Source organism: Spermophilus citellus (genome assembly GCF_964194105.1).
Source record: "Spermophilus citellus genome assembly, chromosome: 2".
NCBI lineage: Eukaryota > Metazoa > Chordata > Mammalia > Rodentia > Sciuridae > Spermophilus > Spermophilus citellus.
Window position 1 is genome coordinate 169,155,400 of NC_138183.1, and position 24,591 is coordinate 169,179,990.

General features: G+C 34.5%; 1 protein-coding gene across 3 annotated transcripts in view; it reads right to left on the reverse strand.

Annotated features, from left to right (window-relative positions):
- The window catches only part of CNTN5 (contactin 5), a gene marked incomplete at both ends in the record, with an annotated part of 738,975 nt that overhangs the window by 26,222 nt on the left and 688,162 nt on the right, over positions 1 to 24,591 (reverse strand). For all 3 annotated transcript variants that reach the window (XM_081281778.1, XM_081281777.1, XM_081281776.1), the window contains 3 exons: positions 10,410 to 10,519; positions 19,045 to 19,279; positions 21,064 to 21,134. In XM_081281778.1, coding sequence (XP_081137904.1) covers positions 10,410 to 10,519; positions 19,045 to 19,279; positions 21,064 to 21,134 — 416 coding nt within the window. The remainder of the gene's footprint in view (positions 1 to 10,409; positions 10,520 to 19,044; positions 19,280 to 21,063; positions 21,135 to 24,591) is intronic.

Here is a 24,591-nt window from a genome sequence, read left to right on the forward strand (position 1 = left end):
TGAAAAACAAAGTTATATTATGATCATGCATTAGAAACTTAATATTCTGAAGTGGATAATTCTCCAGAAATTGCATTGTGGTCAGTGCTATTCATGACAGACTGAAAATGGAAACATCCTCAATGTACATCAATGGTAGGATGATAAATTGTGAGATACTCATATAACATAATTTGACAGTATAAACTACAGCTGTATGCAATAATAGACAAATTTAAATTTTTTTTTTAAATTCTGTGTAATTTCAAAAACTATCACAACCAATCAATGTTTATTATTAGAAATAACAATTTTTTTTTGGGGGGAGAGCTGAGAATAAAGATAACTATCTGAGACACAAGTGTGTTTCAGTTTTAGTAATGTTCTGCTTCATGACATTAATTGTATTTACTGTGTATTAACTCAGTCATCAGTTCATTTATGATCTGTGCACTTTCCTTTCTGTATATAAAAAGAAAGCTTGCATTTTAGAAAATAAAGTCTCAATCATTTAGTGATTATTATCCTTATATTGACAAGTCTATGTTTTTATGTTTCCTTTTTCTTACTGTGCTCCAGCACTTTATAAAAGTTCTGTTTCCTGGTATATTGAGCTAGTCTAGATCTGTATCTGTCAACACTTACTGAATTAGTACTTCTATGTCATAAATGAATTGTCAGGTGCTTACAATATAAAACTAGCCTTCAAGAAGAAGAATTTATTACAACTTAATGATTTTCAAGTTGGGTATTCCAAGAAAAAAATCAAGCATTTGTAAAATAAAATTAAATGATGTCTACATCTGTTATTTATTTTGGTGGGGATGATGTATGAGTCCAAATGTGCATAATGTAAGTGAAAGACTATGGATGGACTTTTGAATAGCTTATGGATGGTTGGGATCAGGGATGAAAAAATACCTTGTAAAATGTGGTGAAGTGAATTCACATATCTATGTTGAAGACTGAAAAAACGTGGAATACTTCTGCATATGAAAAAAATGCATCATATCTTTTTGGTTCATTTTATGGTAAAACAATACAATCATGCAAACATTTTAATATTTTTTAAATAAAATGATTTATGTAAAATTTTGATAGAAAAAAAATTTAGTGTTTTGAATTATAGAATTTCCTCTATGAAGACATGCATCTAGAAGCAAGTAAAACAAAAGCACAATTAACTGAGTACTTAATGGCTCTCTGAAAGAACCCTACGGAGTTGCCTTTGGAAAGAACCCAGAGAAGGAACAAATTTAGCACCAGAAATATTGTTTCTTTAATTTATTTTTTGATTTGCTGATCTTTGAAAAAATAAGTTAGTTTTACTATCAAAGTAAATCAAGGGACTCTAATATTGAAGACAATAAAGCCATTTGATTTAAATCAGTCCACAGAATTTCAGAAAAAAAAGAACATAGAGAATTGGCATTGTATTTTTTTCTTACTGTTTAGTTTTTTAAATTCTTTTTTTTATATAGTCATAATAAAAAGCAAAGTGAATCTATAAAACAGCTGCTACCCACATACCATATGGGAAAAAAAATTCTTTGTTTTAGCCTTTTGGTAACTGGCTTTATATCAGCTTCTTTTTCCCTTTAACTTTCATCTGAAATTCCATTTTCACCCACACACGTTTTCTCCTTTCCTCACTATAAAAATTAAACACCATCCACCTGCATGCTCTATGGTCAGTCAACACTGAGGTCCATTTGTTTTTGTCTTTTGCCCTGATGATTAGCATCAGATCCTAAAGTAAAGAGTAACAATCTTGTCCCTTCTCCCCTTAAGGACATCTCCACCACCACTTATTTTATAAAACAAGATACAATTTGTGCCTTTTCAGCATGATCAATAAGTAGACATGTTTAGTGACATGTCTACAAGGACTTCGAAGTTGCATATCATCCAGAAGATTTAAAATGAACACATGTAAATCTTACACATAGTCCAAGAAAAGGAGTTGCTAAGGTGAGGATGGTGGCTTTTAGTGACAATCCTAAAATGGAATAAATTGGTTTGTCTTTCCTTTTCTCTCAATAATAAACACTAGAAGTTCAGAATTAAAAATATTACACTGAATACTTGTCCCTGTGCTACAAAACAAAAACAAAAACACATTGTCACTGTTAAAATGATTTCAGCTGTTAGAGAATTATTATCTGTCTTTTTGTATTTATAACACAGAAGGCTGAATAAATATAGACATCATAAACGAGGCAATCATGTGGGACTCTGTTCCACAGGTAGAATATACAACACAGTATTTTAAAATATATCCACTGAAGTTTTCCTTTTTTTAACACTTATCAAATAAAACTATTTTTACTGATTACATAGGCAAATTGAGGGCATGTTAGGGACAGAAGTATATGCTAATATAAACACAGAAACTTTAAACCCATATAGGTCACAGGCATGAGTTCATTCTCAAGAATATTTCTTGAAGATCCAGATGCTAAAGAACCCTGGGGCAATTATGGATCTGAGGATAGTACTGTTCCAATGTTTTTCTTTTTTGTTTACATTAATTTTCTATAAATCTCCCTCAATATTAGACTGAACGTTTTGAGGTCAAGGACCAGATCCTATAAATTTGATTATTTCCAGCATAGTACTTATACTAAAATGAATGCTTGATGAATGAAGAGATGAAAATAGGAATCATCTAATATTCCATTATCACAATTTCTTTCTTCTTTCTGATCTGGGAAAATCGGATAAAAGATGATGAGATTTGGCATTATCTTTTACTCTCTTGCCAAAATGGCATCTGCTCTGAATTTGTATGCTCATAAAAATCCTGGTATGCTCTGAAAAGCTTGAAGAACTCTGCTCTAGAATTCAGGGATTACCATTCACAGGACACTTTAGTACTGGTGGGTTCATAAATTCAAGACAGAACCTAATAATTCACTTGCAGAAACACTGACAGAGAAGGCAATCCAGATGGGATAGTCATGGTTATTCATGAATTAAAGTTGTTCCATAAATACAGCCCATTTCCAACTTTCAATCATGCTGTGTATCATAAGCTAGAAATTTCACATATCTCAGTGCTAATGTTTTCTACATTCAGTCTCTGCAATCACGAAATCTCAAGCCACTTTTAAGTATCTGAAATTCTCAAATGGGTTGTTCTAAGAGAATGCTGACAAAAGTGATCAAATATTTGTAAAATACGGTTAGATAGGCTGATGTCCACATCTGGTATTTAAAAAAAAAAATTCTATTTTCTATTTCTGAGGTAGTACTATCCTGGTAGAAATAAGTCTTAAAAGCTTGTTGAAAAACAGTTTTTTATTTCCCTTCCTCCCTCCCTTCCTAGTGGAGTTCTTTCCCAGCCTAATGGTGACATTGAGAAATATCCATGGTTTGATTCATGCAGAGTGGGAAGGGATGATACCACTAAAATGTTCTAAAGTCCCTTTCTATTAAAGATGTTATCTGGCAGAGGGGTCACCATTCTTTACCTTTTTGCATAACTGTTATTACCATCTTAATTGCTGTGACCACTGTATTTGAGCAATTAGTCAATTTAATAACACAAGCCAGTGACTATTTGATTTGAATTAATTGGTTGATGTATTTGAAAGTTTTGAGTTTGTTGCAAATGAAAATTAATTTAAGTTAAAATGCTTTGTCTATTATTTCTTATATCAAGTTATAGTGGGAGCTCCCTTGTGTAGGCAAAAATGTCTTATGGAGGTAGAATATTGGCAGATGGTATCAGGGGAACCCTTCAATGAAGTCCTTATTGCTGGCCTCCTGGGCTGCATCAGGGAAAAGAATGATAAGCCCAAACCATAAGTTAAAGGGGATACCTGGAGTTAGGATCAAGACTTCAGTATAAGATTAAAACAAAAATATACACCCAAGAAAATAGGAATAGCCTCTCCTTTGCTAGACTGTGGACTTTATAAGGAAAGGAAGTTGTTTGATTTGTTTTAGCCTTATCACTGTGCCAAAATGTAGTGGGCACTCATTAAATATTGGTTGAGTAAATAAATAAAAAATGAACTTTAATGAAACATATATAAAGCCTGATCAGGATTATATGAAAGCAAAATCTGACTAACAACCCAGGTTCATAATCAGTTAGGTTGTATCCAAATTCTGGAGCATCTGTAGCCAGAGTCAGAACTGGGGAGGGAGAAGACAATAATGGGGACTTGGGTGGGGGAGATCAGGAGAGGATATGAGAGATTCAGGGCTTATTTCACTTGATGACATAAATTATATCTCTGATCCTTGCTAAGTAGCTTTCCCCAATTAGTGGGAAAAAAAATCAAAGTTTTCAGAATCAAGTCACAAAGCCTCAAGTTTGTTAAATAAAATACACTGAGGTACTATCACTGGTTAATACCACACTATGTACTCCAGAGATAGTCAATATCAGAATACATATGAATTTCTGGACAGGAAACATTCTAGAAAGAAATACATCTGTGCATATAACTTCTAAAATGATTTCTTATTTCTCATTTACCTCTCCTGTTATGCTGGGTACATAAAGGGAAATTTCCCATATAAAAGTCTCTTTTCAACTATTTTTTAAATCTGAGGCTAAAGTAGTTTTCTGCAGTGGTTGGTTAGACTCACTTTATAATCTTTGGAGCAAAAACATATTCAGATGTGCAGTTTTCTTTAACCATTTTTGACAGCAGGATTGGAGAGTTGAAATTCTTATGAATATCAAAATATCTATATCTTGAGAAGAGACCTAGATAATTTCACAGCAAGTAATGATGGGATGGCAGAGAGCTCTGAATTGAGGTCTCCTCAGACTATTTCCACTAATCATCGTTAGTGACATTATTAAGGCTATTAAATGTCAACACCTTAAATAGCTAAATTTACAACATAAGGGTTATGGATTATTTGTTTGATTATGGAATATTTCTTAGGAATACTCAAAACTTCTAAACCCAATTTGCACTTTTCTGCCTTTATCTCACTTGATCTCTTAACAGCTTTAAGCATAGTGGAATATTTTCTTTCCTCTGGTCAGCTCTTTTACTTTTTATTTTTTATTCATACCTGGTTTTCCGTCTACCAGACTGAGCTCTCCTTACTGATTCCTCTTCTTTAGCTATGCTGAGTGCACAGCCCTCCTTACTGTCCTCCTCCTCTCTTGAAAATTTGTCTTTAGGTGCTTTTATTTAATAGCATGGCTTTAAATGGCACCTCTGTCTTTAGCCCTGATCTCTCAATTAGACTTCAGACTCAGATATCCTACTGTCCACTTGACATCCTTAGGTTGCTGATAGGTGTCTCACATTTAATCTGGCCAAAACAGAACTCTTGATTTCCCATCTTCAAATCTGTCCCTTTGTTCAATTTCTCTCATTTCTTGGTAAATAGCACAATTTACTCACTTGACCAATCCAGCAATGCAGAAATAACTATTTTTCTTCTCTCCAGCCAACAAATCCTGCCAGCCCTGCTTCTAAAATACAGTCCAGTTCTCTCCCATTTCATTGCGAGGCCCCAGCCTAAATCACCGTCATTTCTTGCTTACCGTATTGCAATAACCTCATAACATTGACTTCCTGATCCTTTTATCTTTCCCTTTCATTCTTCAAGTAAGAGCAGACAGTGTTATTTTTAAGTATGAATCAGACGTTGTCCTTCCCATCTAAGTTGCTCTTTATACTCTCTACTGCATTTGGAATAGAATAATCTTTCCATAATTTGTATATCCCTACATAATCCTGTCTCTGCCTGAGTCTCTGATTACTTCTACTTCCACTTACAGCATTGCTCACTAAGGTCTAGTCCCTCTGCTTCTTTTTTGTGCCTCAAAGGAACTAGGTTTGTTCTACCTTTAAATTTCTGCATATTGTTATTTGAGTTTATTTGCTTCTTTATTTTTTTTAAATTTCTTCCTCCAATAGGATGTAACATTCCTTAGAACCTCATCTATCTTAGCCACATTCCAATTCAAGAAAAATAAGAGGGGAACCCCAAAACACATAGTACCATTCCAGTAATTTGCTCTTTCAGACAATTCAAGGAAAGTTAGAATTATGGCTATAAAAGTGACTCATAGAACTGATACAAGTACATAAAAATTGAAACAATCTTCTGGGTTTTGTTGACAAATGCTCTTGTTTCAAATATCTGTTACCATGCTCAGAATCCTACCATTAGCACATATAACTAGGATTGTGGTAGGCTTAGAGTACAGGAAGGAGATAGAAGATAAATTATTAAACTATAAGGAATTAATATGTCTTAGTAATAATTAGGGACCTCTTTTACTAAATGACATTTTTAATAGGAGATAATAGGTAGAATATGAGAGCAGTAAATACCTGTATGGGCAGAGGTTGCATTTAAAGGTATAAAAGGGTGCAGAAAGGAGGGGATGGGAGATGTTGATAAGCTTTATTTACATCACATTTAGTTTTAAATCTACATGCAACCATTCAGTTATGAGACAGTATACATTAAAAATAGTCTTTTCTGAGCATATGCTATTTAAAATAACAGTAATTTCATGTTTGACCATGTTTGAAGTTTATATGGTTTTAATTATTTTCTGATTACAAGAAGCATATATTTAATTTTCCAATTAATAAGTTGTTGATTTCCTCCCTCTGATAACAAACACCAAATTTTTTAAAAACTACAATTTATAGTGCATTATAAAGTAGCATAGATGTTACTGTGCCCATGGATTCTGCCCTGTTTTTGTGTGTAAAATCAGTTGTCAGAATTTGTGTCAGGTCATTTCAATTTAAAAATATAGTCATTGTGATTATTCCAGAATTTGATTCATTCCTATCAGCTTTTGATTTTTAAGGATATTCCACTTTTGCTTGTGATAAGTTGTCATTTTGAATGAAACAGATTTTAGTGCAAACATTGTGCTCTGACACTGAGGTGTCACTCTTGATCTTAACCTCCAGGCAAGCCTTGATCAACAACATTTCAAAACCTCTCTCATCAAGTTTATGAAAGCCTCTGCCACTTCCATCTGGAACTCTCAGGCCTCATTTTTCTGCTAATTTTTATTTTTTACTTTTTTTGAGACTGGGTTTCTCTGTTGCCCAGGCTGGCCTTCAACTCCTGGGCTCATATGATCTTCCTGCCTCAGCTGCCTGAGTAGTCTGGACTCGGGTGTGTGCTACTGAAACTGGCTGAGGCTTCATTTTTCTTAGCAACATTTGACCTCTTGGAACATTCTCTGCACATTGAAATTCTTTTCTTGGATGCTGAATTTCTTTCAGGTCTCCCTCTTTGTTTCTTTGGCCACACCATTTTCCTTTCTTGAGCTCTAAGTGGTGAGACATCACTGGGCTCATTTCTCAGACATCTTCTCTATCACTGCTCAGTGATCTCAGCCAGTAAATGAACAAAAGCTATTTATATACTGGTGAGACCTCACATTACTCAACCCTAAATATTTGTCTTCATATAAAACCTCCTTGACAACTCCTTTTAGAAATAAGGAAGGCTTATAAAGTTTAACCCATCCCAAACAATACTTGATTTCTTTTTTTTTTAACTGCAAGACTCACTTTTTGAGTTCCTTATCTCCATATATGACAATGCTATTCAACCATTTTGGATTCGAAAGCTCTGGAATTAGTCTTTGACTCTTCTTTCAACCCCACATCTAATTAATTATCAAGTCTTATACTTCCATTTGAAGTATAACCTACAAGGTCTGCTTTTCAGCAACTCTGCTACTACCACTATAGGTGAAAGCCATCTCACTGTCATCTAGGTGGTGGCAATCTCCTTGCTGCCACTCTCTAGGGAAGACTGGATTTTAGATTTCCCCTAGAGTTTGTTCTTCCCCCTCTAATCTGTTCTCTACCTTCTAGACCAAGAGGGGCTTTAAAAACATGTCAGATCTTGATAAGACCTCCCTATTTAAAATGCTTTAGTGGATTTCTCTCTACTTAGGATAAAATTTAAACTCTTCTCCTGGTTCATGTGACTGCATGCAATCTGGTCCTTGTCCTAGTGATTATTCAGCATCCTATTGCTACCTCCCTATTGATCTCTGTTCTCTTACTTTTTACGCAATCCTGGCTCTATTCAAATGTCCCAACCTCAGAAAGGGTGACTTCTCAAACATCTATTAACTATCACAATCGCTACCTTTACCTTTCTGCTATTTTTATACAGCATTTATCCTCAACTGAAATTATATCTCATATTTATTTCTTAGCTTTTATTAAATTCACTCCCCTACTGTAATATAAGTTTCACAAGTGCAGGGACTTTATTTTATTCATAGCATTTAGCTCAATGTTTAGTACTTAGCAGCCCTTATAAATATTTGGTGAATTATTAATGATTTATATCGAGGGAGAAAAAAATTGTGCACAAACTTCGATCTTACATAAAAATTAAGAAGTTATGGAGAGATGTCAGTACAGCGAGTCATGGTGGATATGTGAAAATTATGCTATTGTGGTAGGTAAAAAAGAAATTGAGGGTAAGTGGCTATGTGATGGATCACTACTTTGAGGTGTACCAATCTGGATCTCACTCTTCTACATACTGGTATATACTTGTGGCTCTCTAACAGTACACTCACTAAAGATGGGCCCCCAGATACTCTGCCTCTGAAGTCTAGGGAGGATGTACCTTTATGTATAAAAACAGCATACTACAGTGATGCAGCCACACCTATGTTTATAGCAGCTTGACTCAAAAGAGTCAAGCTATAGAAACAACTGAGGTGTCCTTCAATGGATGAATGGATAAAGAAAATGTGATATATACATACATACATATACATACACACACAATGGAATATTCATCAGCCATAAAGAAGAATGAAATTATGATATTTACTGATAAAGGGATGGAACTAGAGAATATTGTGCTGATATAAGCCAATCCCCAACACCCAAAGGCTTAATGTTCTCTCTGATATGTGTATGCTAACCTACAGCAGGGGAAGGGGTGGCAGGGGATAATAGAAACCCATTAGACTAGACAGTGGGAAATGAAAGGAAGGTAGGGGGGAGAGTAATAGGAAAGACAATAGAATTAATTGGACTTAACTTTTCTAGCCTAGTATTTGTATACACGATCATGTGTACACATCATGTATGACCACAAGAGTGGGAGCCTAAATAGAATAAGTTATATCTTATTTATGTATAATATGTCAAAATACATTCTATAACTGAAAATAAAGTAGAGCTTGAGGTAGGGTTTTAGGTGCATTTGATTTATTGCAAGAGTGCTAGGAGGGCAGGAGGACAGCTAGGTGGGGAAGGAGAGGGAGCTAAGCAAGAATGTGAATCCAGGCAATCTAATGTCAGCCTAATGCACACAGCAAAGGCTCTGTGTCATAAACCACACCATCATATTGTTCTCTTCGAGGCATGAGAGTGGTATCAGTCCATCACTAACCTTGGGCTGTCTGAGTGTGGGGGAGGTAACTTTCTGGGCAAAATGGGCCCCCTCAGAGTAGGGGAAATTGAGAACCATTAGCAGTCAACACGTTAGCAGCTGGGGGATGCTGCATTAGCTAGTAAAGGGGGTCAGAGAATGGTTCCCTTCATTTGGTTCACAATGGTTCCTATAATCATGTAGAAAGGGGCTGATAGTGAAGCACATTCATTCATTTCGTTCAATAAAAACTTATTGGGGCATGTCATAGGCCAAGTGTTACTAGTTGCTGGGATGTGGTGATGAATCGACATGTTTCCTGCAACATGCATAGGGAAAAACAGAGCTATTAATAGAATAAATATGCAGTCATAATATAGCACTGAATTATCTGTGCTATAATCAAATAATGAATTGAAATTCAAATAATAAATTGAAGTAATATTGTAAAAATAAGTCCATGATACTGGACTTTATTTTAAAAATGATTCTTGCTGCAACTTCTAGGTTCTTAAATAAGAATTGATATATTGTGTGCATACACACTTGTATTATGGACTTTTTATATAATGTGAGCATTACTGTGTTTAAAAACAGCAAATTTCATGGAACAACCAACGTAACTCCCCTTTGAATAAATAGATACAGGTGTCTATGTTCCAAGCAAAATTTGAGTATCAATATTAACGGTAAGACCTGCCTAAAAAGTATGAAAGGAAAATTCATTGTTATACGTTACATTATCAGAAACAAAGGCACAAAACATTTTTAATCACCAGTAAACTGGATACTAGCAAATATCTACCTGTAGTGCCTGATTCTACCTATTTTAATCTTTAAAAAAATTCTTTGCATAGTCCTGTGGAAAGTATTGTACAGAAAAACAAGCCAGCTAATGAGCAACATAGTACTTGTCAGTAAAACAGTATTTTTACTTTTTTTTTTTTAAACATAGAGCAAAATTTCAAAGGAATATAATTCTGTCAAAGTGTCACCAAACTATCTCTTTAGGAGGATGTAGTGCCAGCAGAAACAACAAGGCTTATTTTCAGTATTTCTGTTCATACCTCAAATCCCTGCGGTCTTCCTAGACTCTCTTTAATATGTTTCCATGCAACAAGAATCTCTGACACAGACACACTTGTAGCCTTGACATCCGTGGGAGCAGCACTGGGTTCTGCATGAAGGAAAATGGAAATAAGAAGCCAGGACTGTAATAAGTTATATCTATCAAAACACTATACCTAAATCTATCAGGGGTTCACTTCTTTCTATCTTGTTTTGAAATGATATGCTATAATAGCTATGAAAAACTCGAGATAAAAAGGTGGTTTTGGATTTCTTTATTTGGGTCAAATATCATCAATAACTTACCAATGGCAAATGACAAATCTTTATCCTTGGATTAGCTAGGACATTTCTAGAGAAGTTAAATGGTCTGATTTAAGTTGTCTGACAGTCTAGCATAAAACTGAAGGAATGGGCTATGCACTTGGGCTTGGCTCTTTTTGTAGTGGTGGTGAATTTTTGCCTTTAAAAATTATTCAGTTATTCATGATTACACAATATATGCATATATTGAAACATCATGTGGTACCCCATTAACATGCATAAGTTTTGTGTTTTTATGTTTCAGTTCACGAAATCTTTTTTTATTCATTATATTTATTTATTTAGCTTTGGGTAAATTGCTTTACCTCCTCCTAACCCCTCATTCCCCTATCTGTAATATGGAAGTAATTAGAATTGTATCTTACAGAATTTTAAGATTAATTTTAACAGAAATAATATCTATAAAACATTTAGTTCTAAGTTGCCATTTTAAATATTCAACCATAAAATGTCACATAAATATTATTGTATTTAACCCACAAAGGAGAAAATAGTGTAAATTTCATTAGATACTTTTTGATGTTCCAAACACAAAATTGCATTTCCATTCTTATGTGTAAGGAATATGTTAAGCATCATGATATTTAAAAGGCATGCACTGACTTTTAAGACAGGTGTGGGCTGAGTCGGAAAGTCCCTGAAGGTCTTGGTGCTATTGCTCAAAACCACTTTTTCATTTGTCTCTATGTTCAGTGACCTTTCACACTATTTTTCTCAAATACACAATGTCTGACTGACATCCATCAAGAGGTGCATTTTATTTGAGGTTGCATGCTATGTGAGCAACAAAATATTTCTGGCGTTGACATGGCTGAATCATAAATACTGTCACCAACACATGTTAAATGAAATGGTAGAATAAAGGCCATATATTAGGTCAAACAGTTCTGTAGAAAGCCTATTTTAAAAAACCCTACCCCATAGAAATTGTAGACTTTGATACTAACCCCATAAAAGAGTTCAGACTAATCTGCTGCAATTTATTTTTTTTTCAAATTCAAGAAACCGCATAGCAAAGATAGAATTCTAAATAAGATTTTTAAAGGCCTTATGACAGACTTCAAAAGAATTGTGGCCATATTCTGAGATCTTTCCTTTTATAATAGAAAGTAGTCATACATCTGCCTGAAATGATTTTGTTTGTTATTAATTGAAAAAGATCTGTCAAAAGCATTTACCTGTTGCTGTCAAAGAAGCCCATAAAAGACTTTTTCAAAGGTATAGATTTGTAGCAAGCAACGATTTTTCTTAGGTAAAACCCTCATTAAAATCATCTGTTACAATTGTGTAAACTCAAAGTGCTTTGGTAAATTTAGTCTATGTACAGAAGTCAACATTAATTCCGGTCTCAGTATAAATAATGATTTCTCATTCTGTCACCCTCTGAATATCTTCTATTATTTTCCTTTGTTCAGTGGTTTTCCTCATCCTATTTTCCAACTTCCTATTAATTGTGTATCTACCCAATTTTTACCAAAAAAATGTGAATTCTGGGAAAAGCTTCTAGTTCTATTTCACTCTAGAATTGTGGTTTGCAGATTTGTAATAGACTCTTTTTTTCTCCATTGTTATTTCACAGGAGTTAAAATTCTTGATTTTGCCAGTAAATTAAAGGACATGCTGATATTTTGAGTTGTGTACAACTTGATCTCTAGGATTTAGGACTGATATATTTCTAAGAGAGCCATGCTTTGGATATCACTTGCTATTCAGTAATAGATTTGCTTCTCTTTAGAATGAATGCATTGCATTACAGAGATTTGTGTGCCAAAAGCCTTCTTTTAGCTTTTATATTATTGAAGCAATTACATCTTTGTCAAAGAAGATTGCAGGGGGATAAATAATTTTGGAAGCACAAAGCATGTGGTTGGGTAGCAGCCTTTCTATCCTTCCTTTTCTCTAAAGAAAGAAATTGAGCTTGCAGGAGTACTATATGCATTTAAACACTCTTCAAATAGAAAATTTTAAATGTTATACTCCATGTATGTATAACACGTCAAAATACACTCTACTCTCATGTATATCTAAAAAGATCAGATAAAAAAGAATAAAACTACTTCCTAAATAAGCACCTTAACTATTTAAAAGCTCTGAGGATTTAAAATTGGGGTCAGAACCATCCTGACATTTTACAGTTGAGTTCTTGGGGCTGTGCATTACAGCTACATCTAATTGAATGAGGGTGAATGAATCATACCCGATCTACTTTAATTTGTTTCACCTTCGGGATCTAAATAGGTCAGCATGGGTGTACATCTGAAACTATCTTGGAAATTTCAGCATAGAGATTTATTCCAGAAGTTTTAGTGTGTACTGTCTATAGCCAAGTGAGCAAGAAGTTTGTCTGTAGATAAGGATAACTGACTGGATCAGCAAAGTTTAGATTGAAACTCACTGTTCTTTTAGGGATCCTACTTTAGCCAAGTGATGGAAGGCGACTAGAAAGAGTTTAGAATAACACTGACATCAAATGGATGGCCAGTGGGTCTTCCATCATTTTGTTAGTACACACAATGTGTTCAACTAAATTAATTTAAGCTCATGTTTAAGTTCTAAGGTCTGAATTTCCTTGGGGAAACAAAAGTAGAAATCAAGTCTGAATTCTTGTGTGGGAAGGTGAGGATTGGCAGTCCACTCTAACCATCAGGGTGTATTTGCCAGAGTCCTTACTTCTCCCTGTCCTCTCACAAAAAGGAAATACTTCACTTGCTTGTTTCTTAAACGACCCTTGCAGGACTTGAGTAATGGACTTGTTTTTAAATATCTGCCCCTAGTTTGCAAAAGCAAAAAGAGGCCAAGGTTGATTTCCCCCCTTTCCCCCAAACTTTCCTCTGGTTCTGAAAGGGTCCCAGCTAGAGCTCTTCTCTTTTTAAATTGGGTGCCAAGGAAGCATTCTCAATTTTTTGGAGTCAGCTTTCAGATACAGAAGAGATCTTATAGAAAACATTTGTTTGTTCATTATGCCAAATTCCCTCCAATAAACAGACAGAGGCATGGGTGGGATATCATTAAGAACAAACAAAATAGATAAAGGGAAGAACTCAATGTAACAATTGCCATTTTAATTTGAGGGTTTGCTATGTTCTTCGTTCTGGTAACTATATTAATTAATCATCCTAAAAATTTTGTTATTACAATCACTATTACTTAGGTGAAGAAACTGAGGGGTGGTGACACTAATTGATCCAAGGTCATTCAGAGCTAAATGGTGGAGGATGTCAGCTCCCACCACCATGCCATCAGCTGTGTGTGTCCCTGTTGCACATGCCTTATGTTGTTTTATTTTCTTTTTCTTTTTCTTTTTCTTTTTTTTTTAATTTTGCTTTCTCTCTTCCCCTTTGCCTCTACACTTCTAACTTCTCCCAAGAGTTTTGATGTTGGGCTTCCTACTTGAGATCTCTATTCATGAGTCTTTTCAGAAGCCACCTAGACCCCCACCATCATCTGTTTAACCCTCCACAAGCTTACAATGAACTCCTGTTACTCCTGTTGCAGGGACCACATCATACTTGTGCATTTCTAAAACTCTCCTTCCCTTTAAATCATAGGGTGTTTTCTGCAGCTCTCACTCCTGTCTATTATACTCTGGTAATTTGATGAGAGCTCAGGAACGTATTTCTGAGCTTATACTAGTGTTATGTCTACTAGACTTAAGACTTAAAAGGATCTCTTTTTTCCTTCTACTTATTATATTAAGTAGGCCATGGATAACTCCTTTACTCCAATCTGGGGATATGAAGTAGAAGGCTGACTGATAGATTTTGGTATCAGTTAGATTAAAAATTTGAAACAGCATTACCATGTTCATGAATTTAGATGATACGTTTGTATTAAGTGACCTAGCAGCTGGAGTCCTCCAAGTAATGTGGGGGGATGTGCTTGTAATATTGATTATACATCTGACTTCCCAGGAGGGGCAAGCAACAGCATTAATCAAAGGAGAGTTTAATAAACTCCTTGGGAGAAGGGTTATGGTTTCATTATTTAAAAATTCAGTAAGGACAACTGTAGTTGAACTTTTATAGGCACTAATCCAAATAGATCATCTGGCAAAGACAGGAAATTATTCCTTGTATTTTATAACTAATATGCCAATTTATTAATTTCCAAGTTCACATAAATCCCACTGAGCTCAGTTCCAGCTAAGAACTGATTTGGAGAATAACGCCTTATGAATGTTGGGTTTTAATTTGAGCTGTGGTAGCTCTGTTTGCAAGAGGATAATTGCATATCAACTTCTTCAAATGAATAGAGGCTTTGGGTTTTAATAAAAATAAAAGAAGCACTCTTTACATACAAAGCAAAAACCAAAGGGAGGGGGTAGTCTAGAAAAGTCTAAAGCATGTCACAAATAAATAAATCTTCTAAAATATAATTAGTGTATATTGAAATTCTGTTTTTCTATTAGGCATAAATCAATGTTCTGATTCTATCTAAAGTTATAGTAATATGTTAGATTAAATATTTCTAGAAAAAATGCTGATTTGACCTTCATCTTGAAGAAAAATCCCTTTATTGGTTTTATTGAGCATTTTAAGATTACTTATTTTGGAAATTTGCTATTCTTTTAAAAAGATGGAACTGCTTCAAAATTATGATATTGGTAGGATTTTACCCTGCTTTGTAGATCTGCAGTCGAATCAGGATTAGGAATGTACATAATTCTTGACTGGTTTACAGTGTGTTCAGTGTTAGATACAGGGTGTGTGGGAATCCTAGTAGGCAAAAATCTGTCAGGCTTATGCCAGATGCTACTTGGCACTAACAGAGCCTTTAAGGTTTACTTCTATTGTGAAAATATTGAGAGGTTTCAAAGGTTCAAGGGTGTTAGTAAAAGAAGCATTTGCAACTTCTCTGATAGTACTCTAGGGCAATAGTCAATGTCAGAAATGCAAGTCAAGGTCACATCTCAAGTAATTTACCAAATATCAATATTTACAAAGGATGATTCCTTTTAATGACAGGTCAACTAAGGTTTTTCCTTTATAATAATATAATTCTCATTTGCATTCCAATATACTTTCTTGAGAGAGGAAAATTAAAAAAGATGAAGGGTATGAATGCACACAAGCATTCATAGAAGGGCATTCTGGGATATGAATGCCATCTATCATTGATGTTCCAGTGGGAGAGGTAGAAGTAATACTCTAAGGTGAGCCTTGTTAGTCTTTCTGTGCCTCAGATAACACCAATTCTCATGGCTGAATTTTGGTTGAATATCCATCCAGAGAATAGAATACACTGTAGAGATTATTAATACTTTAATTATCATGGAAACATGTTTGTCATAAATTGTTAGAGAGTGAAGAACATAAAGCAACATAAATGGACTGATTTTTAAAAAACCAAAATGTGAAAAAACTTAGAAAAAACATATCTAAAATGTGTAGTGGGATGTGTAATATATCACCCCCCTCCAACCCAGGTCAGTGTCAGCTGTGAAAATGTGACTTTTTCATAGTGTCCTAGGCATGTGGCCAGTATTCTTGGTCGAGAGAAGAACTAAGCCCATGAATAGAAATAGAAAAGCAGTCTCATTCCGTTTGTTCTTTACTGCCTCTCCAGTATGGAAAGATTTGAAAGTGAAAGACAGTTGACTGGGTTAAAGGGGACAGTAAAGCAGCAGAATTGGTCTTAAGAAGTACAATCTCAGATCTGATGGGCTGGGGGTAAGAGGATGATGATTAAAGACACATTGAACCTGTAAATATCCACAGGCATAGAGGAGATGAAACTGCATTGGCAGGAGTACACCCACAATTTATAGTTTTGAGTTTATTGCAGGTTTAATTAAAAATCGTTTAATTTTTAAAATGGTCTCTTCTTCTCAATTAAAGCAATTTTCCAAGGGACTAATTTGCCCTTTTTATTATAGAGAAAAAGTGAACTATTATTACTCCCTGTTTGGGATAGTTATTTAAAAGAACCCTTAGAATATAGGATAAATTGACAAAATTTTAATTTTAGATTTGTGAGGATTGACAGATACATTTTTATTTCAAAAGTTCATTATTGAAGTGTAGAAAGACAGGGCTCAGAGAGGTGAATTAACTGTCCAAGATCATTTAGTATATAACCAGAGTTGAACTTGGGCTCTGCTACATCTAGGAAAAAAGCTCTTCTGTCCCCTATCCTGCAATTTTGGTTGAAATTTAGTGATGGTAGCACTTTATTCATATTTACACACAGAGTTCCAAATTTTTAAATCTAATTAGTAAGCAAATGCCAAATATATTTTGAATTTTGTCATCAGAACAAAGGCAGACTCTATACATACTTAATTTGCCTGGTATCTTTCATATTTTAGTCTACAAAATAAATGAAGTGTTACTATGAAATATGTTACAGCAACAACCTCAGTGTCTTTGAAGGAAAATATGCATATTTCCTTTCTAGCTTAAAAGAGAAATCTCCAAAGGCAAGCCATTTCAAGTTTAAGGGAACACAGTATTAAAAAAATGGTGGCTTCTATAATTTAATTTCAAAGCAAAGGTTGTCAAGAAACTTACAAACTGGATTTCTTAAAGGCAGCACTGGCATTAACATACAAAGCATGTTCACAAACTTCTGCAACTCACCTCATGTGACCTTTGGGACTGTGTGCTTGATAATTAGGTTGAAGCAATTTTAAAGCAACAAGAATATGCACTTCCTGAATAAAACATGTACTTGAAGATAGATATTTGGAGTAATAAATAATAGAAAATATCATAATTACATACATTCCTGGTGAGACAGTATAGGGTAGTAGTTAAAACATGTGCTTCGGAATCATATAGGTCTAGTGAAAATCTCAGCTGTGTCACTTACTGGTGTGAACTTGGGCATGTTAGTTAGGTTCACAGATACCTAGTTTTCTAAAAGGTATATTGAGCTTGAGCTCCTGGCCTCTTGTTTGGTTTTAAGTGTTAAATTAGGTAGTATAAGTAATACGGCACAGTGGCTGTATTGAGAAACATCAAAAATCTGAGATGCTTAGTTCATGGGTTTCTCATTGGAATACCCATGACTCCTTTTCATTACTTGATTCTTTATCTTCCTGACCATTCTTCTGCTAGAATAGAGTTTTTGCTTCACTATTTGGCTCTACATTATAAAAACATAAGGCAGCTTTTACAGAAAAACTGCACTTACATAAATCAAACACTACCTTTGTTCTCCCATATTCAAATAACCCTATTTCTTTTTATGAAGCTCACAGCACTGAAAATATTAATTCTTTTGAGCTATTCACATTGCACATGTGGGCGTGAAGGAAGTACAAGGGTCAGTTTGTGTTACCCTTGCTTATTTGGAAGGTCAAATGAGTGCTGCCTTCAGTGGAACATTTTCTCTCATAAATTTAGGGAATATAAGACAATTTTATTTTAAACTTTCGGGGTCAGTTGAAATTCTGCACATGAATAGAAGAAGGACTAAGAGGTAAAGCTAGCTTTCAGGAGTTAGATCTATCATGCTTTCTCTCAGAAAATAGCACATTTGTACTTAAACTCAAAAGAATCCAGGATTTTGATGTTGGAAGCAAGGTTTGTACTTTAGCTCTATGACCTATTGAGTGTAATCATGAGCAAGTCACAGGTTTACAGTTTATTCATCGCCAAAATGGCTAGTTAACTGTATCTTAAGTGAGGTCATGTGTACTATCGCAGCACACTCTAGAAAGATCAAGGATTTAATGCTTAGAGATATGGATTGAATGCTCAATTACAAACTTGTTACTTTTAGCAAATTTCATAATTTTTCTGAACTTTAATCTCTCTTTCTACTCAAAGCCTAGCACACAAGATTGTCATTAGGATTTAATGATTCTATGAAAAGTTTGTAATAGAAAGTCCTGATACTACTTTATCAGTACAATGGTTTGTGCATGGGATAGATAGAAATATTTACTGGCCATGTAAATTGAGACCTTATTTAGATTTATTTCACATATATATTATTAAAGTTATCTAAAATTCAAACAAAAGGGGTTTGTTAATATGCACCCAGAGAATTGAATACACTACAGAAATTACTAACATTGTTATTATCATGGATACTTGTTTGCCATAAATTATTAGGGAGTAACAAAACAAAACAAAAACCAAAGCAGCATAAACAATTTTTAAAAATTAGATTATTTTAAAATTAAAATTAGATTTTTAAAATTACATTTTCCAAACTCTTTTCAAAATTTATGTTAAGTGTAGGAAGATTATAAATGAACTTTATTTTCTTTATTTTTGGCTTACTCTTGAATAATGAAGCCTTTCATAAAGAAACAAAAAAAATTAAAATGCTAAATAAGATAATAGGGATAAGGCAACTGACCTCCTTCAGCTGAACAGATAACCACTATTTGACTGAAAGGTCCATCTCCTTTATTGTTATAAACGCCAACCTTTACTTCAAAGGGTGTAAGGGGAGGGACGCTTTCATCTCGATAAATAAATTTGGAAGCTTCAGAGGATGTCACCATTTTTTCCTTCCAGCCACGTGTTCCATTGGGTCTAAAAGCCACAATATAACCAAAGCCTTCCCCATTTTGAAACTCTTCAGATACTGGCTAAAGAAGGAAAACACAATTATCAGCAAAACAATTTGTAAAGAACTATTTCCTGCAAATCTTTAGTTTTTTATTGTTGTTATTTTATGGATAACTAGGGCAAAGGTAAATATCAAATCTATACTACATTGGAAGCCAACATAACAAATGACTTTGGCAGGTTTTGAAAACTTAAAAGAATTTAAAGGTAAAAGAAGGAAAATTAAATTATATCTGTGGGTGTGTAAGAAAACTCACAAGAGTACTGAAAACTCCTGAAGTGAAACAAATTTGCTCTCATCAGTCATGTATATGAAAGGAAGGCCCTTGAATTCCACACTAGAATTTAGCATGTTGGGGAAAACTGACATACGGTCTGATATTTGGGAATATCTTGTCACTGATGCTCTTCTGCAGAGTACTTTGCACAGTTAATTGAAGAGATATTAAATTAAGAACAACCTTTCAGTGTTCTTTTCAATAGCATCTGTGCTTTATGAATAAGCACAAATACTGGATTATGGCATTTTTTTTCAAGAAACTTCTTGTGCTATGGGGCTTATGTTTACATTTGTCAAGTGGGCTTCAATTGAATATCACAGAAAGCCATAATTGTAATTGACTAGTTAATGGAAAAGTTCAACAGCCACTGATGAGCACAGTGCTTGATACATAGTAGACAGACAGTAAACATTTGTAAAGTAGGTTTTCTTTAAAATTTTGATTTGAAGAAAAACTAGGTATCAAATGAAAGAAGAGAGACAAGCCTATTATAATCAAAGTTCATGGGGAAGGGCAAGTCTATTTAGAGAGAGATCATCTCAGTGAAGGTCAGATGTTGAGAAGTTAATACCTCTGCAGAAATAAAAAGCAAGACATGAGGTTTTTATTGAGAAAAGGGAAATGGATAGAAAAAACAGGACAGATGATGTGCCTATGGAAGGTTTCTTGGTAAAAGATATTTTACTTTACATATTATATTTGCTCTTAGAAATTATCAGGCATTTGTTCCGTTTGTCCAACAAACATTTCAGTGTCTGTATATTCTAAGGCTTAGGTCTGTGAACTACATAGATATATTTGCTATTTGTGTGTGTGGTGGTAGGGATCTAATCCAGGGCTTTGCACATGCTCTGCAAGTGCTCTGCCACTGAGTTATTTTCTCAGTCCCAACAATAAGGTTATTTATCAAAAAGGAAATTGGCTTAGTGAAAAATAAGTCTCCTTTCATTCTTTTTCTTTTTTCTTTTTTCTTTTTTTTTTTAGAAAAAGAATACTTTGGAAGCTGTATGATGAGGTAGAAAAAAGAATACAAATGCTTATAAGAAGGGTCCCAATTCTGTTTATTAGGGAGTTTCTTAAAAATTATCTGTTTCATAATTTGTAAAATGAGGACACCATATCTAGCATGGGCTAGGAGGGATGACCTGGACACTGTGCCCCACAGGGGTGATTCATTCCTCCTCCCCAGGACTTTTAGATCCTAGTAAGTCAAGGTGACTATCTACTGGTCAAATACTCAAATGACAAAAGAAGTCAAACAGATCCATGAAGTAATTTGGAATAGGATGTGTTTTAATCATGCAAACTTTGTTTTGTGATGTCTTATATGACAGGAAAGCATATCTTAGACCTGGGGCCTGGTATGAAAATGAGAGAGCTTCGCTTTGGCAATACTTGTGAGAGCAGTACATGCTCTAAGTGCTTAATCTAAAAAGAAACCCATGTGTTTCTTTATACCAGGGCAGCAAGCCTGCATTTCTAAGGAAGTGGGGAATTCTGACATCTTCAGAGACTTTCTTTACCTCCCAGGCGATGACCAGCTCATGCCTTCTTCCACTTCTTCCACTGACATTGGTGGGTGCTGTCTTTGGAACTGTGAGTAAAAAAGGATCAACAGTGAGGAGAGGGAATAGATGTGAGATTTTTCTTACAATACATACCTATCATGACCCTATTGACTTTGGGTAAAATCCTGAAATAACAAGTCAAACATTGGTTTGAGCTTAGAATGATCATATTAAATATTGAAATAAAACATTTGTGACAGATTATCTGCTTTCAAATCTTTGAGGGACAATTTTTTTTAATTGTAGCTGGACACATTACCTTTATTTTATTTATTTTTATGTGGTGCTGATGATCGAACCCAGCACCTCACTTGTGCTAGGCAAGCACTACTGCTGAGCAACAACCCCAGCTCCTTGAGGACAATTTGATAACTATATTTCATGGCCACATACTCCATCCCCAAACTAGTCTTGTTGTAAATGATCTGTCAGTGATGTTCAAATTATAATGAACATGAAAGCTAAAGACTCCTACTAATGGTTAGATAAACTCCATCCTTTAAATTGCTTGCTTTTCTCCTCTTTGCCAGTAGTGTGACCCTTTTCTGTCATCTAGAGCTTACAGAATCCCTGGAAAACCCACAGGTTGACACCAACATTACTGTATTACCAGAACTCCCCAGGAAGACCCAATTTAAAGAAATCTTAGCAACAATGCCACAGAAGGAGAATCTATTTCAATGCACATTTAAAGAAAACCTGTCAAGAATCAATTTCTCTACAAACTGCAAAATATATAGGCCCTCAGTGAAACTTTTTCAAATGAATAACTATTAAAAGAATAAATGTGTCAAAGGAATAAATTTCTTCTTCACTGTACCAAACCACAAAATCTGCAGTTGAATGGGAACATTGTCAAATGAAGAACTGTTAAATGAACAAAACTATTAAAAGAAATCATTTTCCAGGCTATGAGCCTACATTAGCAATTCTACACTTCACTGTTGCCTTTCTATCCCAGCATATAGTTTTAAAATGATATTGATATACTCATAAACAATGAATTCACTCCCATATATTACCTACTCGGATGACAGGCTATTAATTACTGCTAGATATTCACGCAGCATTTTATATGTTAGAAAAAAACTGAAGGGAGAATTTATATAGTACTAGAAAGGAAAAATAAAAATTCTACTTGGGCCAGGGAGGTGAGAGAAAAAAAGCCTGTTAACATATAATTGGCTCCACTGAAATAAATAAGCTTTATTTTTCAGGGTCCAAATTTCAGTATCTTTGGGCATGTTTCTCCATAAATATGATTCTTCTCCAGTCAAACCACATGAAAAAGCCACCAATACAGCATGAAATAGCAGTAGAGTATATACAGCAGTAGTTACTAGTCTTTTTTTTTCTTTCACAGTGACATGCATACTAAAGACTTTTTTGCCCATGGAGTTCACTTTTATGGGTTCCCTAAGAATTACATGGGGTTAGATAACCTTTATTCTCATACAAGAAATTGTATGGTGTTCAATTGGGAAAAAATGGTGGTATTGCAGAAAACACTCTGAATATGTCTTAATTCATATGTATATCAAGCAAATGATTTATGAGCATGAGTTTTTAAATTAATAGTCATAGTTAATGGACATGAGTAGCAACCTGTGATGTGTCAGTATGCCTTGAGACCAAGTCTGAAAAGCCACTGTAACATGGTGTACTAATTGTAAGTTTATTTTCTGGTTTATGATATGAGTAATACAGCACATGAGAAGTGAGCTGGTTTTTACTGTGTAAAAAGAAAGAAAACAAGGTGTCATATAATTCCCCTCAATGGCTAATCTGAGTTTTGAATATTCTGATCATCCATTGCTGCTCAGCCAAATGAAGAGTGGAGATAGAGTAATTTATCAATATCAAATTGGCTTGTCTTTGTACCATTTGTTTAAGAAAAAACAAACATGCACTTCACATTTATCTCACAACTCACATTTGAATAATATTATGCATAAGATCTATCAGGTCAAGTTCCTTTTCTGTTTCTTTTCTGTTACACTGTTATTTCCTAAATTTAGGGATCTAAGGACACAATCCCTAAATGCATGGATTTCTATGGGAAGACAATGCACTGAACACCCTGTTCAATTTTGTTTAGTTGTCTGACATCACCTAAAAAGAGGCTGCTCCAAGACTCTGGATGGGAGTTGTGGAGTAGGCAGTGGGATCCCTGGAGCCCACTGTAAGACTGGAGGAGAATGCAGTGGGAGAAAGTATTTGAAATCAAAACCTCTGAAACTTTAGTGTATTGTTCTACAGTCTATTAATGCTTTTATGTTTTAGAAAGCTTATTTAAATTGTTTAAAAGTTTTAATTTTCTGAGTAAAAAAAAACTGGTGAATGTTTTGTAGAAACTTTCACTTTGAGAAGACAAGAAAACAAAGCTTTCTCTGATTTGATTAATTTCTATTTGGGTAATTTCCCAGTTGAATTATCTGTAAAAAACCAAACAACAAAACAAGACAAAAACAACCCCAAGTGCATAAAATTTCTTGTATTCAAAATCAAGCTGCTAATTTCTTTTTTATTTATTTATTTTTGGTAGTGGGGATTAAACTTAAGGGTGCTTGAACACTGAGTTATGAGCTACATCACCAGTCCTTTTTATTTGAGACAGAGTCTCCTAATGTTGCTGACGCTGGCCTTGAACTTGTGATCTTCCTGCCTCAGCCTCCTGGGTCTCTGAGATTACACCACACCTGGCATACTAATTTCTTTTTAAGGCAAGATAGCCCATAGTCAGTGTTAGAGTGACATAAGGAGAATGTTAGTTCCTATCTCCAATTTTAATAAACCTAAGTGATATAGCAAGAGGCATTATGGCTTACTATGTTTTAATAATATTTGTGAAAAAACACCAACTGCTCCTAAACTTAAAAAGCTTATTATTAGATATACTCGGAAGTACTACTAGAAAACATAAGGCTTTAATAACTACAACTCAGGCATTATATTTTGTTGTAAGGATCATACTGTTTGGGCAGTCTAATTCTAATTGGCTTAAATTTCCTAATTATGTGCAGATGATCAGTGAAGCCCAGGCTCATTCATTTCCTTTTCAAGTTGGTGGTATATAGTTATAATCTCTGAGTAAATTCTATGGAGTCTACTGATTTTAATTATAGCCCTTTATTTATAAAACAGCATTAATTATGATATGAAGGAATTTGACTTAATCTTTCAGAGCCCTTCTGGTGTAATAGTCCTATAATTCTTGTTAGAAGCATAAAATTAATGCAATGAAACATCTAGTAAATGCTTTCATTGAGTACAGAGAAATACATATTTTGTTAAAAACCAAATATTTTCAGTGGCATTAATGAGAACCTGATTTATATTGAAGCAATGAGGTCATTTTTCCCTCAGCCACTGATAATGTCATGAGCATGTTAGCGTAGACAATCAAGTTTACATGCATGGTTAGCAGGTTAAGCCCTGATTCTTCTGAATTTATTTTTGGGCAGTGATCCTCCATGAATGGAT